The sequence below is a fragment of the Lissotriton vulgaris genome, chromosome 1_1, assembly GCF_964263255.1.
Source record: "Lissotriton vulgaris chromosome 1_1, aLisVul1.2, whole genome shotgun sequence".
In the NCBI taxonomy this organism is placed as follows: Eukaryota; Metazoa; Chordata; class Amphibia; order Caudata; family Salamandridae; genus Lissotriton; species Lissotriton vulgaris.
The window spans coordinates 2090938067-2090957379 of NC_141685.1; the positions used below are offsets into that span (position 1 = coordinate 2090938067).

The 19313-nt window shown below is 46.5% G+C and overlaps 1 protein-coding gene across 1 annotated transcript in view; it reads left to right on the plus strand.

Annotated features, from left to right (window-relative positions):
* VWF (von Willebrand factor) overlaps positions 1-19313 on the plus strand; it is a 1126314-nt gene that overhangs the window by 881915 nt on the left and 225086 nt on the right. Inside the window, exon 41 of the mRNA XM_086921215.1 lies at positions 1802-1906. Within this exon, the coding sequence (XP_086777341.1) occupies positions 1802-1906 (105 nt within the window). The remainder of the gene's footprint in view (positions 1-1801; positions 1907-19313) is intronic.

Below are 19313 nucleotides of genomic sequence, written 5' to 3' on the forward strand. Positions count from 1 at the left end.
TTATTAAAGGCCCAGCCACGTGATAGCTGTAAAATAGAAACACTTTTTCATTTAATTTCCCAATCTTCTTAAAAATTAGGAATCATCAATTATGCCAGACACAACATAACACAAACCAGTACCCCTTTTAAATGTGTTCCACAACTCTTATACACTCTGCAGCCCAACTCAGGACCTACCCCACCCAGTAACATAGTTGAAAAATACTACCCTTAGGGCCTGATTATGAGTTTGGCAGTGCGGCGCCAGGTCTACCCAGCCACCTCACTGCCAAACCTGTAGTGAGACCGCTGGCCAGATTATGAGATCCTCTTGTTTTGCAGGCTTTTTTTCTGGCGTTCCCACAGTGATAATACTTTGAAATTGATCGATATACATTGGGAGTATATCATGTATTATTTTGTTTTTTCACAAATAAGAGACAGACTTTACATTAGTTATACATGTCGTTCATTGTAGATGCTCCCAGACGAAGGGTATTGACCCGAAATGCATTGGAGCAGGAGAATACACAAGTTGGAAATTAAAAAACTTTATTGACTCGTGTGAAGTACAAAAGAGTAAATAAAAGTTTTCTTCAAGTCCTACGAGAGTAAATATTTCTTTAAATACATACGGAGGATAATCACCCCAAGCACAAGTGTGCCCTAAGGGATGCCATCAGTTCCCACAGTGATGCCATCAAAAAAGGGTACCACAATGAGAATGCAGGAACTGGTGTGCATTCACCCTGTGGGGAACATTGATGTGCAGAGGCACCAGGGTACCCAATAGAGCCTCCTTTATTTCCTCTCCACCATGAAAATCCTGGTGGTGAGGAAACTCCTAATAAGTATTTTGATGCCTCCTGAGTGCCCGAACAGTCCCATTGCCCATCTTGTATTCGGACCGCCACCGCCCTGCCCCCGCAAGTCTGTGGGTCCAATGACTACCAGACTCATAATCGGCCCCTTAATGTTCATAGTGAATCAAGTGTGAAAAAATATATCAAACTATACTGATCAGGTCATTCCAATATCTATTTTGCTGCCTTATGTAATAATTTTCCACCAAGGGCAAACTGAGCTACACAAAATTCACACCCACCAGACAGAGACACACATCCATTTGTCCTCTCAAACAAGATCACTCTGTTACTCGTGTATAACCTGCTACCACAAAAGTGCATTATATTAGGACAAGAAGATTATGTTGCTTTTGTTTACATATCTAATGGAACCATAATATAGTGCCAGTGCAATATGAGTCCACAACTCGTTATCCCTGGAAAACCTACACACTACCAACATAAGGACTTCTCTTATCTCTGTGTGCAAATCTCTTCTCACTTTTTAGAATACACAACATTGCAAATGTACAACTCCAATGAAGGCTGATCTTTACCCTCCCTGGCCCGCCCAAGAGGACTATGAAGGTATAACACACCACTGACAGGAGTGTGGTGCCTATTTTGAATTCTTTATCTGACAAAGTCTTGTGCGGTTTGGAGATAAGTATATGCACATCACATGTGTGTGTGATAGAAGTGAGATTAGCATACTCAGCTCACATGATAGGAGTGTAATGGAATGGCTCTTCGGGACATGATCTAGAACCTTTGCGTCCTTAAGAGGAGTGAAGGAAGCTTAATGTGTGTATTGATGTTCGCCTACCACCACAACGCACCTCCCACATGAAAGACTTCTACTCTGGTGTGATTTATAATAATTCTAGAAATAACAGAAATACAGTAATATTCTATTGTAGTCTTGCATAAAGATTGTTGGGTATTTATTGTGTGTATCCATTTTTTTTCTTTCAGTATGTGACCTAATATCCTGTGATTTGCCTCCGGTCCCTGTCTGTGAGGATGGACTAGTTCCTGTATTGAATAATCCTGGGGAATGCAAACCTAGTTATGCCTGTGGTAAGTGCTTCATTTCTTGAACACAGTGTGGGATTTACAAGACATTGAGAAGACTGCCTAGGTAACTTTGTAAGCTATCAAGAGGTCGTAGTGTTTCGGTCGGAGACGACTGCTCGACAAAACCCAGATTTTCATCACTTCAGTTTTGTGTTTCATGCCAGCTGTTTTTACATTTGAAGCTGCATTGACATTAGAATAAATTAGATGTCGTCCGTTCTACATTGTGTTTTATTTCTCAATTCTTAATCTGCATTTAATATATTTAAACATTTACGTTTATGGATACACTATCCAGCAATGCGTTGATGATCTGAACACCTTTTGATTTTATGTGTGGGCTCTTTTACCCTGATCATCATGCATGTTACTTGTTATTTCATGTAGTAAAAGTTGGCCGCCCACTGTAATGTCACTCAGTCACTACAATAAATATTCAATAAATATTCAGAGCTTTATAACGAGATAGAAATCAAAGATCTTTATTGTTATTATCATTGCAACAACTAAGTACGTTATTCATGTATTAAACTGTTAGTGAGTCATAAAAATGGATGGGGATTTTGTCTGGGGATTCATGTCAGGCATTAGAATATAGTTGAAACAAATTCACGATTTCTACTTCTGCCTAAACAGAATTGGCTATCTCTGGTCTTGTGATGCATTCATTAGTATTAACTGAATATTATTACTGAACACTTTTTGGATGAAAACATATGTAGAAACCACTAACAAGTCCACGCTCGGTGCATCATATAATAGAGCGACAACGCCAGAATGGAGAAGAAAACACTCTCTCCATTTGCAGCATAACGTCATGCAAATTCAGATTTCCTTTCATTTCTATGAATTCGGAGGGGAGGAGCATTATTCCAGGCCTGTGCAGCACTAGTGGTAGCATCCCAGGAACTGAGGACCTAATTCATGTCTGAATGCAGAAAGAAATTCGTAGACCAACGGCCTGATGTAAAGTTCTACCAAACTTCAAGACGGGCCCCAAGTTGTATCCGGCTGGGGCTTCTGCACCACTGGATTTATTGTTAAGGGAAAAGAAAGAAGCAAGTATCCTAAATGGTTGTCTCATAGCAGAGGAGGTAGTAAGTGGCTTATGTCCTACCTTGACAACCCACCAAGTCCCCCCCTCCCCCCATTTGTTAATTTTCTTATTGGGAGTTTGGCTTGAAAGACTGACTGGCCCAGTGGGCTTTGGAAATCTGACTCAGTTGTGTTGGGAAGAAGAGGGGTAAATGTCCCCACTGGCCAGGAAATTGAAGCACCACCTGATTTGAGGGTAGGACGTACAAGTGCGGCAATATGTGCTAACTGAGAGTTAGTGGAGCCTTAGAACACTAGTGTTGGATATGTGTGTAAAGAGAATGTGCCCTACTTCCGAGCTCAGAACATCTGTGAGGTAAGATAGTGAAATATAAATACGGTATAGCATCAGCAAAGGGTGAAAATGGAATAGTTCTGCATAGCAATACATTAGTGCTACACTGAACTCCGGCCTGCTTTGGAGGGTTCTCCAGTTGAGTGATCTAGGCCTCATAGTGCACAGTTGCATATCTTGAAGAAGATGATGGTATCCTGGGTGACCCCATATGCTTGTAGGACTGGAGTCCATCCCTTGGCAAACATCTCCAATAAGTGGGGATCACCTCAAGTGCCTTTGGTCTGTCCCACTGACCGTGAGAAGGTAAGGAATTCCCTGGGAAAGCAGAAAGAGATCACATTTCCTGTTATCTCTTAGGCTAGATTTTCAGGAAGCATGTATAGAAGCACATGTTCATTGGGCTAGCAGGAGCGCCAAGGAGATCTAGTCTTCCCCGTTGTAATGTACTTTGATTTACAGGGTGATACCTTTGCCTCCTCCTAAACTTCTGGTAATAGTCCTGCCAACCAAAGGCTGCAGGAATTAGGACAGAGGGATGGACGAAGTGGAGAAGAACATTGATCCTGGGAGACAAGCTTAAATCAGTTTTGTCTTCAGTGACTAAAGTATGATGTCCTCGTACACAGTACTAGCAGATGAGGTGCCTATGTGTGACAATCCAGAAGCCCAGTTGATAATCTATGATTGCCATCATTGAACCTAAACTATGCTCTAATTTTGTAGTGCAGCAATGGTGACCCTTCATAGAAAGAGTTCAAGTTCTGGATGAAAACAACACACATTGGGCCATATTTACAAACCCCTATCACCACCACAAAGTCAGGATGTTGTAGTGGCGATAGGGACTTCGCCTTATTTACAAGACAGCATTTAGCCACATAATGTGGCTTAACACTGCCTTGTAAATAAAGCCCCCTTTCACGTTACTCTTAGCGTGAAAGGGTGGGTAATGGGTGTTGCTGTGGGCGTTCCACCGCAACACCCATTATTTTAATGCTGCCTCCTAATTACAAGGGAGGGGTAAATTGGAGGCAGCGCCAAAATTAAGACCAGGGAAAGCCTGGTCTTAACCTGGCGAAATGAGGAGAAATGTTTCATTTCTCCTAATTTTTGCTGTTTCCATGTGTGCTGTGTTGTGCAGCACACATGGAAACAGCAAAATACCATTGGTTGTTTATGTGCAGAAAGCTGTCCCTTCCTGCACATAAACAATCATTTTTTAAATGACATTTTGCAATTTCTATGTGTGCTGCTTTGAGCAGGACACATAGAAGTTACAATACTCCATTTAAAGATTGTTTATATGCAGGAAGGAAGACCTTCCAGCACATAAACATTCTTCCTCTCAACACAGACACCCTTGTACTATGGTGCAAGGGTGTTTGCCTTGGCGCTATGCTTCTAAATTTAGCGCCATCGCAGGGGGGAAACACAGGGCAGCACCATATTGTTGTAAATATGGTGCAGCCCTGCATTTCAGAAGTGGCGGACTACGGTGTTAAGCCAGGAAGGCTAATGCGGCACTCCGTCACTTCTCAGTAAATATGCCCCAATGAGTCCAAAAGCATTCTTTACCACGTTACCATAAGAATAGGATTGGAATTGGTTTCAAGAGTTGTTTTCCAGCGTGTTGTGAGCAAAATTATTAAGTATTTTCTTGGCTGACTCCTATAGCCTTCCATATGTGAAATGACACGTCGTAGTGCTAGAGTTGAAAAGGATACGTATCAAGGCAGCAATGTTGAAGTAGCAGTGCTACATGGAATAGGAATCAGTATTTACTTAGAAGAAAATGAACGGCCCTTGGGGCCTATGATTGGTAATATTGAACTGGCTTCCCAGCCAGAGTTGTGCTGGATCTCAGCCTATAATATAGTTTATGGTAGATTGCTGTAAGTGGGCACCCATGCATTCTTCCTTGCTCATTGTGTAATTCGTTCTGTAAGATGCAGACCTAAAGAATGTGTTTCGTGCCTTTTACATTAGAACCAAATTGCTCCAGAATTGTTGGGTGTTAGTGATGCTGGCTTGCATGTATTATTTTCAAGGCTGAGCTTAATTTGACAGTGCATTTAGAGGTCTAAGTGCATGCCTTCACATTGTGTCCCGGTACATAGTCTCAGACCGGGTGGGCATGGTGGCACCATGCCAGTTAGCCTGCAGAGCAACCAGGCACTCTGCGACTTTCTTCGACTGGATGTTGGAAAGAATGCCACACAGATATTTGGCAACCGTTGCGCTATCTTTCCGACTGCTAATGTACGCGTTGATTGATTTGCTCCTAATTCCTCATTACCGTGGAACGCAGAACGTGCTTCCATGCACTCGTGATCCTCTCATAAGCGGCAGGATTAGCCACAAATGACCACTGTGGCTGTGGGAATATCCGAGCTGCTCACCTTTGAGCTCCAGCGTGTCCAGTGGAAGCTGCTGTGCCTCAGTGGTTTCAAATCTCTGACTTGTTCCCATGATGTTTACTGTCTCTGTCGGGCTGTGCCTCAGTCTCTGTCTGTCCGTGTGTTCTTCCAGACATACCGAACTTTCTTGGCACATTCCCTCGAACAATTCTCGAGACCTTGGCTCCCCCCACTCTGACGGTCTTGGCTTGCCGATGGAAAAGTCAAGTGCCATGCGATGAGAATCCCAACCTCCCACATGGCATTGGAAATTGCCCACTCTGTGGCACTGTAATGGCATCTTGGGGGCTCTTTTTCCCTCAAGTGTCATCTAGACCACAATACACTTACTAATAAAAGTGCACAAGTGAAGGACAGAGTGGCGCAATGCTTGAGACTCCACTCACCAGTAGGTGGTAGCTGCACGTATTTGGAGTAGTTGGGCTGTGGTCTGTGGAGGGTCGGTGTGTGCACATCTCTCGTTGTTCATTGGCTAGTGAACTGTCTGAGAGCCGCGTGATTGCGCACAAATGCACACATGGCCAACAGTTTTAAAATGCCCATCAGCTGTGAGTGAGAATCTGGGATTATCACAAAGTAGATTTACAAAGGCTTCACTGACGTCACCCTGTGCGTGTGAAATACAGTATCATGCAAATCATACTAACACGCGTGGTTCCATTGACACTGTTTGCTAGTAATGTGATGTTTCCGCAAAAAAAACCTCTAAATAGTGCCATCAGTGCTTGTGGTAAAATTTGCTAATTTAAATTGCCACGCGATGTGAATATAATTCTAAATAGTAACACAAATGTGTAATTCACGAATCGAAGAATGTATAATACTACTTGTACTTGCGTGCCATATTTGAAAATGAACTGTACATTCTAAAAATATACGGCATTCGTGTTTTCAATGCTATAACGCCGAAAAGCTAAAATGGCCCCCCAGGAGCAAAGTCTGGGTTCTGCAGGTGCATTAACCAACTGAGTGTTTACACAGACCTCTTGTTGTTTAGTTCCACCTATGTAGCTGCCTTTCCTCTAACAACCCGGCTCTCAGAGCTGAATCTACAGTCAAGAGTATGTAGGTCAGCATTGTTTTTCATTGTTCTACTTCCACCTACCCGTAGGAATTGGTTGTCCTACAGGACACCAACAGTGAATAGGGTTACAAGTGTATTTTTATATCTTGACTGGTTCCCCAACCTTTGCGTCTTGTTAGACACATTTCCATAAAGATGGGACGTTTACTTCTTGGGATAATTTCCCCAATCCCACAATTGTCCCCCCACACATTTCACTAGGGAAAACCTGGCCATATCCATTGGTAGAAACACAGGAATAAAGACTAGACAGATGGAAATCGATCTGAAAAAGGCCAACTTTTCATGTTATTATTCTCCTGGCAGAGAAAACAAGGACTATGAAGTTGTTACAGCACCGACTGAAACACCCAATGCTGGGGCAAGAGATAATACCGCCCTTAATCAAGGGATCTTACGGTACTCTCCAGGAGAATTCTATGCTGCAAACAACAAGCATGTTCACTGAAAACACACGCATTTACACATCATAGAAGTATGACAGGACACAAGTCGGGGGTACACATGGGTAGACATGTATACTCACTTTTTTCAAAGGGTAGATGTCTCCCCCTGCCATGAAGTTGGCCACACAGAAATATGCTGAACTCTGCCTCGTGTAATTTTCAGAGATTGAGACACATTCAGCAGTGCCTGCCCGTTGTCTGCTTTTTTGTTCCCAGCAGCAAAGTGCAGGTGGTGAGCCGGTTTTGCTAATTTAAATTCCAGCTGTGCTCTAAAAAAGGCTGAAGTTAATGGGCCATCAGGCCTCTTTCTTTTTAGTATCTTGGCTGGACACTATCTGGAGCCATGAACCTACGTGCAAATGTAATGGAGGGAAACAGAGGTGCACCGCTTGTTATCATTTCACAGGTACAGAGGTGTGGTTTTGACATTATTCAATCCCTGTAAATAAGAGAAATGCATTCAGTGGAAGAATGTCCGATTGTTGGATTGTCCCAATATTTACCCAAATAACAATTGAATGCCACTATTTAGTTTTATTGCTTTTAAAGTGCTGCTCATCCCAATGCTGGGTGTCAGTACACAATACATCAAACGTACACATTATAAATTGGCAATACATCAGATAAGTGTGTTAATCTATGTATTGGATGTGTTACATAGGACAGTGAGGGTTACAAGGTGTAGGGAACATGTCGTTCATAGTTCACTGCGCTATGTTAGAAGGATTACAATTTATGAGCTGCAAGTAACAAAAGGATCCCTGTGTGGAAAGCAGTAGCCCACTTACCTATCTACATAAAATAAAAATCTGTCATCTGCCTATCTCATAGTGAAAAAAAATGCCCTATTTATAGCAGTAGGAGCAACTATTGAATTTGCTAGCAGATTGGTAAGTAAACCATTGCGACCACTATTGAAGGTCTATAACGAGAAATGCATACCAATGGAGGATGGGCGAGGGCGGTCGTGGCTAACCGGCGAACATGGCGGGCGCACACTAGCAGAGCTCCGTGCAAGGATCCAATAATCCTGACAAAATTTGCGAAGCTCAGGGGCATCCAGGACTAACTTTCCTCCCCACTGTGCACATATTTGGAGGAGGCTTGGCGAGTGAGGCACAGCTCAGATGGACGCCATGGCAGGCACGAAATTCGCAGTAAAGTGTGGCGGCAGGCCACGGACGTACTAGGTCTGTTGCATGGGCTGGGCTCCCGACTTTGCTCCCAAAGGCCGAAGGTCTCTGCGCTGTAGCCTGGAGGACAACGCGATCCTGCGGCAGAGTTGCCTGCTGAGGGCAGATTGAGACCTGGACTGGCGGCGTGGACAGCGCCGGGGTCTGTGATGCTCTCGGGCCCTTCCCCCTTGGAACGGCGGTTCCGCAAAAGCTGAGGTGGTGGCGGCCGGTGCCGTATGAGGGGCCATGGTCCCGAGTGGTCGCGCACCGGGCGACCCGCTGCAGACACATGATGTTGATGATGTTCCCTGCCTGAAAAGGCCGCAAGCACGAATCCTCACTGAGGTCCTCGCCAACCTTATTGGCGGATCCTGGACGGCGCAGGCCTATGGGACGGACAGGGGTGCACTCCCAGACGAAGCAGTGAGTTGATCCCCATGCAGCGTGCAGTGGTGCCCCAGTGACTGAGATCCCCTTGATCCTGGGCCTACTCCCCACACATGCATGGGGTGGATGGAGCAACCTGTGCCTCTCATGGCGAGTGCTACTCGAATGCCGCACTGCCTGCATGTAGGGTCCTCTGCCAGAAATTGAGACGGAGATGGTGGGGCAAACACCTTGCAGACAGGCCCTGAGACTAAGTCACGCAGCACTTCTGTAGACAGGGCTCTGTCAACTGCAGCCCTCTTTTTCCGCCAGCTGATCCATTGGCCCACCTCGCTACTAGCACTGCCTGGGGTCCGGTAACACCTTGTGGCGGGCACCAGTGTCATTGCCTGCTGTGAACTGTATCCCTGATGCCCCAAGCGCTGCAATCGAAAAACCCAGGAAGAGGTCATCGACCGGCTGTCGTGCAGGCCAGGGTGCCGACATCATTCTTCATTCCTGGGACAGGCCTGAGTCCTCTCCTTCTGGGATCAGGAGCGCGAATTAGACACAGACTCCCAAAGAACGGTGGCTGTTCCTACCGGCGACTCTCATTACTCGCTCATCTGCCAGCATCGATAACCCAGACGACCTCACCCAACACCCAGCTATGGGTGCGCACGAAAGATAAAATGCCAGAAGTGACCGCAGGCGGCCTACTGAGGCAGGAAGAATCAGATACCAACACACAAACACCCTAATTAAATTGCATCCCACCAACTAACATTGACTCTACCCCGTATAAACTAGATTTAATTTTGCAAGAAGTACAGGAGTCACAGAAGTCAATGGAGGAACAACAAGGCTCTCTAACCTCTGGCTTCACACTGCTGAAGGCGGATCACGAGAAGCTGTCCTCCACAGTAAAAAGTAACAAACAAAGTATGTCAGACTTATTGCCACAACACAAACAACACTCAGAACGTCTATCCATAATGCAGCAACAGCTGGCAAGTCTCCTAGACATGAAATCCAGCATTTGTAAAGTGCACAGCTACCTCCGAAAAGGTGTCCTGGTGGCCATCGGGACGATTAAGCAAGCTATTGCCCAGAGTCAAATTGTGCTGGGCTTACCTGCCTCCGGCCCCGGGATCGAACCGTGGGCCCCCGTGGTCCGGAGTAAGGCACCCAACACCTAGCTATAGGACGCACGAATGGTAAAATGCCAGAAGTGACAGCAGGCAGCTTACAGAGGCAGGAGGAATCAGGCAACCGGGCAGCTGCACCACACCTCTTCCCACATGGCCGAGGACGCAGAGGGCAGGGCGCGGCGGAACAATGTCCTCATAATAGGCCTGCCAGAACGTGCAGAAAGATCCAATGCCTCCCGTTTTGTGGAACAATGGCTACGAGACCATATAGGCTCAGAGGGCTTATCAGATTTCTTTTCTGTAGATATGGCAATCATAATCGCCACTGGAAGACCAACAGCGGGTGCTCCTTCACGCTCAATGATAGCCCGCATCCTTAATTATAGACACCGTGATGGCCTGCTCCAAATGGCCAGGGAGAAAGGCCCCATACAATATGAAAACCACCATATCCCGCTATACCTAGATTACACAGTCCTGGTCCAAAGACAAAGAGCCTCCTATCAATCTCTCAAAAAGAAGCTCAGAGCCCTGAACCTTAAATATACTCTACTGTTCCCGGCCCGTATGAAAATCATCCAAGTCCAAAAGGTGTCATGTCTTCAACAGCCTGGAGCCTGCAAATGACTGGCTGCAATCCACCTTACCCTCCCAAACACTAGAGGGCCTCTTGCAGAGACCAAGCAGGGAACGAAGGACGACAACGGGACAGAGAACGCGCCGAGAGAGATCAGCCCGAAAAGCCAACGCCAAAAGCCCTTCATTGGAGCAGGCACTACAAGGGCAGGAGTCGGCACTGGTGTCGGCAGCTGATTTTAGAGACTCTAACCCCCGTCATCTCTGGAGCAGTCGGAAGACAACACCAGACACTCAGACTTGGAGAGTAGTGGCCCACTATTTCCCTTGATCACTCCACAGACACTGGAAGACCTGTTTGTCTGATGACGCCTCGGTGCTGGGGTGCCCTGTCGCTGCACCGCCATACTATTATGCTATGGAGAAATAAGGTACCAAGCATGTGCATGTCTTTAATTCCCCCCAACTTCCTTCGAACATTTATGCAGAACTAAAGGTCTTGCAAGACTTTTAGGACCACCCCAGCTGGTGCATCATGCATGCTTTACGAACCCGCCCCAGCAACAGATTCATATCGAAACCAAATGAAAGTTCACATAGTTGTTTATAATGTTTGGACCAGCATAGTTTGTGCACTAGTCCTAGTATTGGGAGTTACAGTTATTTTTTGGGTTTCTGGCTCACCCCCACAACACACCCCACATATCATCTGTCCCACGACCCCGAGTGGACCATAGAATTGATCAAAAGCATAAATGTCTACATTGGTTAAATACACTATAATTACTTGGAACATCAGGGGGATAGGATCAGTCAATAATATTCTCTGCACAGACACTCAGGGCAGCTATGTGATGGTCCATGGCACATTAGATGGCACACACACAGTCATTGGCAGCATATACGCCCCAAACTACAGGACAGATTTCTAACAAACCTTAACGCAGTATTGACAGACTGGGTGGGCTACCCGTGGGTGTTGGGAGGAGATTACAAATCTATCCTAAGGCATCCACTTAGACCGCTCTCATCCCCCATTCAGGAAGCCGCCTCAACCAAACTAGAAAAATTCTTAGGGGCATGGGGGCGGGCTGGTCGCAAGGGGATGTTTGGCATTACAAAAATCCCTAACATTGTGAATACTCCTTTTACTCCCTGCCCCACCAGCTGCATACTCGACAGGATATTTTGCTCCCTCCCCAATCACACCCCAAGTGTCCCACACTACATACCTGGGCAAGACCCTTTCCGGTCACAACCCGCTGGAGGTCACTCTATCGTGGGGAAGAATCCCTACCCCTGTCCCCACCTGGAGGCTGTGGCCGCAAATGCTAGAAGACGCAGTCTTCCGGGACACTTTGGGGTCGACTATCACAGACTACTTTAAAGAAAACACCAAATCTGCCTCTTCTCACCTTATAGAGTGGGATGCTTTCAAGATAGTGATTAGGGGCACTGCCATTGGTCCCACTGTGGGGGCCAGACAAGAGATTCACAAAATCTAACATCTAACATCATTAGAGGTACCTTTAAACACACTAGGGCAGGAGGCGAGTAATAACCCCTCCAAAAAAAAGAGAACTTTCAGGAGGAGCGTATACAACACACTGAACTCCTGGAGCGGCTCCGACTTATCGATTATCAGTCGTACACCCAACACAAACATGCAGAGGCAGACAAATCTGGAGCGTTACTTGCACGACTGCTACAAGAAACGCCACCCCATACCCCATATATGAGGTGGCCCTGCCGGACGGTACCATAGTACACACACTACACAAAATAAACCAGACCTTCAGTGAATATTACAAGGCACTATATTGTGCCGCTAATAGTACAATGGCAGAGCCCGTATCAATTTTCCTAAATAACCTAACTTACTCCAAATTAACAAAAGCTGCTCAGGAGGATCTATCTGGCCCCATCACCCGGGCTGAAACTAAAGAAGCTATATGAGAGCTCCCCCGTAATAACACCCCGGGCCTAGATGGACTACCAGTGGAGTTCTTCGTTGCCTTTGCAGATAAACTAGCGCGTCACCTGGAATGCTTATACCAAACAGCCCATGAAGCCCACAATCCACCTTCTTCTACCATGCAAGCTCTGGTCACCTCCCTCCCCAAACCGGGCAGAGACCCACGAGATATGTCAGACTATCGCCCCCTCTCCTTTTAAGCCGTGGAATATAAAATTCTCAGCAAGATCCGGGCCTGCCAACTACTTCCCTATCTCCCAAAACGATTCCATACCGATCAGTGTGGCTTCGTTCCAGCCCGTAGCACTTCCCTAAACATCAGGCATCTGTTTCATGTCAAGGAGACCGCCCCCAGTGATGCCCGTGAAGCTGGATGGATTTCCCTTGAACTGCGCCAAGCCTTCAACAATCTAAATTGGGAATACATGACAGCGGCCATGGCCAAATTTGGCATCCCTCCAGGATACAGGAGTTGGGTCAAACTGTTATACAATGCCCCAACAGCCCAAGTCCGCACTGGCTTACATATCTCACGATCCTACCCAGTGGCCAGAGGCACAAGATAGGGTTGCCCTTTGTCGCCATTGCTTTTGTGATAGCTCTAGAACCCCTGGCAATCAAACTCCGGAAGGAGGCAGAGGCAAAGAGGATCCAGCTAGGAGACACAACACATGTACGGTCAGCGATATGCTGATAACCTTATATTATACAGTCATGACCTGACAGATGACCTAAAGCCCATCCCAACCAATTTCCAACAAATTGAACATATATCAGGGCTTGCCATAAATGAGAGGAAATCCCACATGTTCTTTGTGTGCCCGGAAGAACACCCTGAAACGGTCAAGTTTGGACAGCTCTCCCTAGTAATTGCCCCACATACCTTCAAATATCTGGGTATCCAGATATATAAAGACCCACAAGATCTCATAGAGGGCAATTTGATGAGAGCAGTCAGGGCACTACGGGCCCAGTTTTCCTCCTGGGTATCCCTGCCCCTCTCGTGATGGGTAGAATAGCCATCTCCAAGATGGCGGTACTCCTACGACTGCTATATTTGTTTACGAATCTGCCAGTGCTGTTCCCTGCCCCTATCTTTAAGATATTAGGTTCCCTTTTGGTGGAACTTATCTGGGGAAAAGGGCGTGGGAGTGTGGGACTGGCCAAGCTGCTGTTGTGACCAGATGAAGGAGGGCTAGGGGTGTCGGACTTTCGTGCTTATTGCCTAGCCAGCTATCATACTGGCTTGAGGGCCGCAACCTGCACGAAACTGACTACACGCCGCAATCCCTGGGTCGTGGCACCCTGCACACCTTTTTACTCCCACGGAGCAAGATACCCTCTGAGATCCCTTCTCTGTTACGAAAAGTGCTATCCTACTGGAAAAGTGCACTTCAATATACCAGACAAACCCTCCCCTACGTCTCCAACATCCCCTTACTTGGAATTCCCACAGCAACAGGGTTAATCACCAGATGTAGTCTCTTCCATTGGTCAAGGGAAGGAGTATCCACAGTTGGAGCGTTGTTGATAGATGGCACCCTAACGGACCACAAGAATTTTGCGAGGGAACAAGGAGTCCTGCACTCCCTTTTTATAATGCATGCACCCATTACTCGCTACATTAAAAAGCACTTGTCACCGGATGGGGTGGAGCCCCCTACACATTAACTACCACATGCTGTATATCTGATGGGTGAAGCATGACAACTAATCTGATGGCTATAAAGGGGCGTCAGGGCACATGCAGGGACTTCTCTCACAACTTTGAGAGAAAAATGGGCTACAGACTTCGGAAGAGTCCTAACAGAGAAAGACTGGTCCTCTCTCCTGTAATTATCCAAAAATGTGTCCCACAATGCCAAATTTAAACTCATACAATATATGAACCTACAAAGAGCACACCACACCCCACAACGCCTTAATTGCATATACCCTGATGGAGGCATCTGCTGCCCTAGATGCCAGGTGGAGGATGCAGACATAATACACATGCTATGGACATGCTCACATCTTGTAGGGTTTTGGTCTGTAGTTATGATCATAGTGCAAGAAATAACAGGTACCTCTGACTGGGGCACGGCAGAGAGCTGCTTACTGGGATTGCACCGGTGCCTGAAATCATAGAAGGTACAACTCCGCTTCGTGCATTTGGCTCTCCTCATATTGAAGCGCTCCATCACAATGAAATAGAAATGAGCTGTCCCCCCTACACTAATCAAGTGGCACAACGGGATGGTCTGGTTGGGTGGAGCAGAAATTGCTCTCATCAGGCGGGAGGAATTCAGAGGGTTACGCAAATCGCTCATCTCTATGGAATGGGACCAGATTTTGGATTCTCTCAAGGCTACAGACCCCTATATACCTCACGGTCCATAAAAATAACACACCCCTTTTCCTTCCTGCCCCACCAAGTGGCCCTGCAATTATTCCCCAATGACTCCCATATGGCGGCTGTGCTGAGTCACCCGTCCACCGTCCCTAAAACTTAGCTACCCCTCCAGTGACATTTACATGAATGAAAGGTAAATGCCGAGGTCTGAATCCTATAATTTCGGGGTGAGCCAGACAGGTGGGTGAGTGGGGGGTAGTTGAGAAATGTTATGTTATGTACTTGATTTATTGAACAACATATAGCTGTTATAACTAAAGCAAAAGATAGATCCTGGAAAGCAAATACCCATAAAGGTTTACCATGTATATGTGCTAGTTATCAGATGTCAGGATACTGCGGGAAACATCATTAACAACGAAGGCAGTACTACGCTTAACGTTTACAACGAGGCACTTACCACGTAAACGTCTTTCCAACGCGTATGCCTTCAACGATCGTATTTACCACGAAGAAAAAAAAAACGAAGGATTAAAAAGGGGGGTTGGGGGGGGTCTCCCCCCCCCATAAAAAAACGATCCCGCAGTGCCGAAGAAAACAGTGTCATAAGAGAGGAAGCAGAATAAACTTCCGCTACCTCTTTATGACGTAAGAACGGCGTGGCAAAGAAGATGAGGGGAAAACGAATTCCGTGGTAACGCATGCGTGGAAAAGGCATGCGTTGCAACGGAATTTGTGGTAACAACATATAACCGGATACTGCAGGTACTACTTGTACACGAAGATTAAAAATTGTATCATTGTATCACTGAATGCAGTGCTTTTCTGACATGACATAATATATATGAAAAACGACTAAAAATGTGTTTAAAATAAATGCATACCAATGGCTACTTATGGCAGCAAGGTATGGGGCTATAAGAAGACCGGCGATCTGCATTTGGCTGAAAATAAATATCTACAGAAACTTTTAGCTGTACCCCCTTAGCACCCTTTCTTTTATGGCGCACAGAGAACTAGGGCAGGGCTACATTTCTGATCGCATAGCAGTGGCCCCCTTAATCCGCTGGTTAAAAATATGGTCTAGTCCCACTCCAACCCTGCACCAGTTTGTTTTAGAAGATTGTATGAGGCTTTATAGGGCTGCTGACATTCCTTGGCTAGGCTACATTTCACAGCAGCTAGCGAATATAGGGTACCCTGAGCTCTTTCCACACCCCAGACAGAGTTGAAAGAGATTTGAAGACAATTCTTTGCCAGGAGGATGGTGGAAAGGGAAAACAGTGAACTCAATAAACCCACGATAAGACAATATTTCATATTGAATCCTGGGACACCTGAACAACCTTTCTGGTCTTACATTGAAAATTGACCCCATCTCTTTCTTTTAACTAGATTTAGGTTTAACTACTATTCACTGGTGCCCCCCAAGGGCTTTTCTAAGCCAGGGGCCTTAAAGACCTGCTCTTGTAACGACTTCTCGGACCAAGATCTTCTATATTTTATGTTTTTCTGTGGATTTTATAATGACCCCCGGATAAAATATATCTTACCACTTTTAAAATGTAATTTTGCATAAGTGAGGCCTGCTCTGATATATGTGCAGCATTCATCCTCCAAGACCTCTCCGCCACCTTCGACACTGTCTGCCAACACACAGTACGCGCACGCCTCCACGCCGCAGGGATCCGAGACAAGGCTCTGAAATGGACCACCTCCTTCCTCTCCGGCAGAACCCAGAGCGTCCGCTTCACCCCGTTCCGGTCCGAAGCCTCCAAGATCATCTGCGGCGTACCCCGAGGATCCTCCCTCAGCCCGACACTGTTCAACATTTACATGGCCCCGCTTGCACACGTCACCCGACAGCACAACCTCAACATAATCTCCTACGCGGCCGACACTCAACTAACCCTCTCCCTCACCAAGGACCCCATCACCGCCAAAGCCAACCTCCATGAAGGAATGAAGGCCATCACCGACTGGATGAAGATTAGCCATCTGAAGCTGAACTCGGACAAGACGTAGGTCCTCATCCTCGGCTCCAACCCGTCAGCCTGGGATGACTCCTGGTGGCCAACAGCACTGGGGGCAGCCACGAGCCCCAACGACCATGCACACAACCTGGGAATCATCCTCGACTCAACGCTCTCAATGACCAAGCAAGTCAACGCCATCTCCTCCTCCTGCTTCAACACCCTCCACATGCTCCGCAAGATCTACAGATGAATCCCGACAGATACAAGAAAGACAGTCACCAGGCCCTCGTCAGCAGCAGACTCGACTACGGAAACGCCCTCTACGCGGGAGCCCCACCAAGCTCATCAATAGACTACAACGCATCCAAAACGCCTCGGCATGACTGATCCTCGATGTACCACGACACGGCCACATCACCCCTCTCCTGAGAAAGATGCACTGGCTCCCCGTCAACAAGAGGTTATCCTTCAAGCTCCTCATCCACACACACAAGGCACTCCACAAGACCCGCCCAGCCTACCACAACAGACGGCTCTCCTTCTACATCCCCAACCGCCAGCTACGCTCCGCCGACCTCTCACTCGCCACCGTCCTGCGCATCCAAAGAACAACCACCGGTGGGAGATCAAGACATGGAACACCCTCCCACTGAGCCTACGACAGACCCAAGACCTGCTGACCTTCAGGAGGATACTAAAGACCTGGCTGTTCGATCAGTAGCGGCCCCCACCTCGCCCTCCCCCAGCACCTTGAGACCCTCGCGGGTTTGTAGTGTGCTTAACAAATGACTGATTGATTGATTGATTGATTGATTGATTGATTGATTGATTGATTGTCCTCACATTTGATATGTTTTTGGGGTTGCGAGATTTTTAACAGGCGTCCTCTAGCGAAGGAAAAAAATTTGATCATGCACAGAACCGGTCTTAGAAATGTTATATTTTAGGGTGCATTGTTTTTAATTATTGCTGTTTATTGCTGTTTATTAGGGCTCTGAGAACCATACTTGGCAATTATTTACGAATCTGCGACCTGCCCTTTATTTTGAAATGCATAGTTTTCATATTTTTACTCTTGGTTTCTGCAATTGTGTTCTTATGGTCATTTGTGGCCATGGTGTGCTTTTCAGAATACACACTAACCCTCTAGGCTACTTTGATTCAAAACTGTGACTAGATAAATCTCTCCAGCAAATGTGTTAGCCATCAGAGTTATCTTACTATTATTGTTATTACCTGAGATTTAATGGGCACACAAGCTCTCTGCAGCAGGTGCTTTAACCCCCATAATTTATTTTAAAATGCAGACTTTGCAACCAATTAATCAGAACAGATTTATTGCCATGTGTCTCCTTCTGCCAATTTCTTTGTGGCTGAGTTAAAAAAAAAAGTATAAATTGAGGCCCAGATTTAGCATCCGGGTTGTGTCACTTTTTTGGTACAACCCTGAAGCAAAATCTAATTTGGTAAAGCTCTCAAATGTACTATTAAAACGAACTGCTAAACATATGCGTGATGTCTTAAGATCTGATGTTACTTCTTGTGATGTCACTTCCTGGGAGGTTATGGGTTGTTGGGTCACTTCCTGCGAAGCCACTTGCGATGTCACGCGCCGTGATGCCTCACTTTGTGATGCAGAGGCGCAACTAGAACCAAATTTCGGGGTGGGGCGGGCTAAGAAAAATTTCGGGGGGGGGGGGGGGGAATTCTTCCAGTTAAATGCAGAGTGGAGATGCAGCGGCTCTAAGAAGGGGTGAAAAACAGCAAAGCCTCATTAACAAGCAAATGGTCTTTTAAAGACCTCTGAAGTACTCTGGTGTGGCGAATATATGATTTTTCCACGATTACATTTTCCACGCATGGCATTACCACGCGAATTTTACATCGCAAGTGGCTTTACCACGCTGGAATTTACAACGAAGGATTATACCACGCGTAGAAACGTCTTACCTGCACGTCTTTCTCCAGCAGCCCTTACTTCCATCCACCATGGAAACAAGCGTCAAAACACGTCTTCCAAAATAAAAAAAGGACTGCTTTTTTGACGTACACTGCACGTCTTTGGGGGAGGCTCTTTCCTTTTACTTCATAAATACTAAAGAGCGTTTTTTTTAATTTATGTAACTCGCTCCATAATTGTTATTTTTGGGGGGGAGCCCCCCCCCAGCCCCCCCAGGCCCCCCCCAACCCTCCCCCAGCCCCCCCAGCACGACTGGACGGAATACCACGTCTCCCCCCAACCCACGCTGAACGTACTTGCGTGGTAAAGACGGTCGTGAAAGGCACCCACGTTGAAAAAACGTTTGCGTGATAAGTGTACCGTGGTAAACGTTATGCGTGGGGATGCCTTCGTAGTAAATGATGTTTCCCGGTGTGGCTGTGTTCGTGCTCGGGAATGTCTTAGCCCGGGCTAACACAAACGACGGGGGGCTGAAGCCCTTGAGCCCAATGGGCTTTGCGCGCCTGCTGTGATGTCACACACCATGTAGTCACTTGCATACTGTCTAACTTGGTTAACC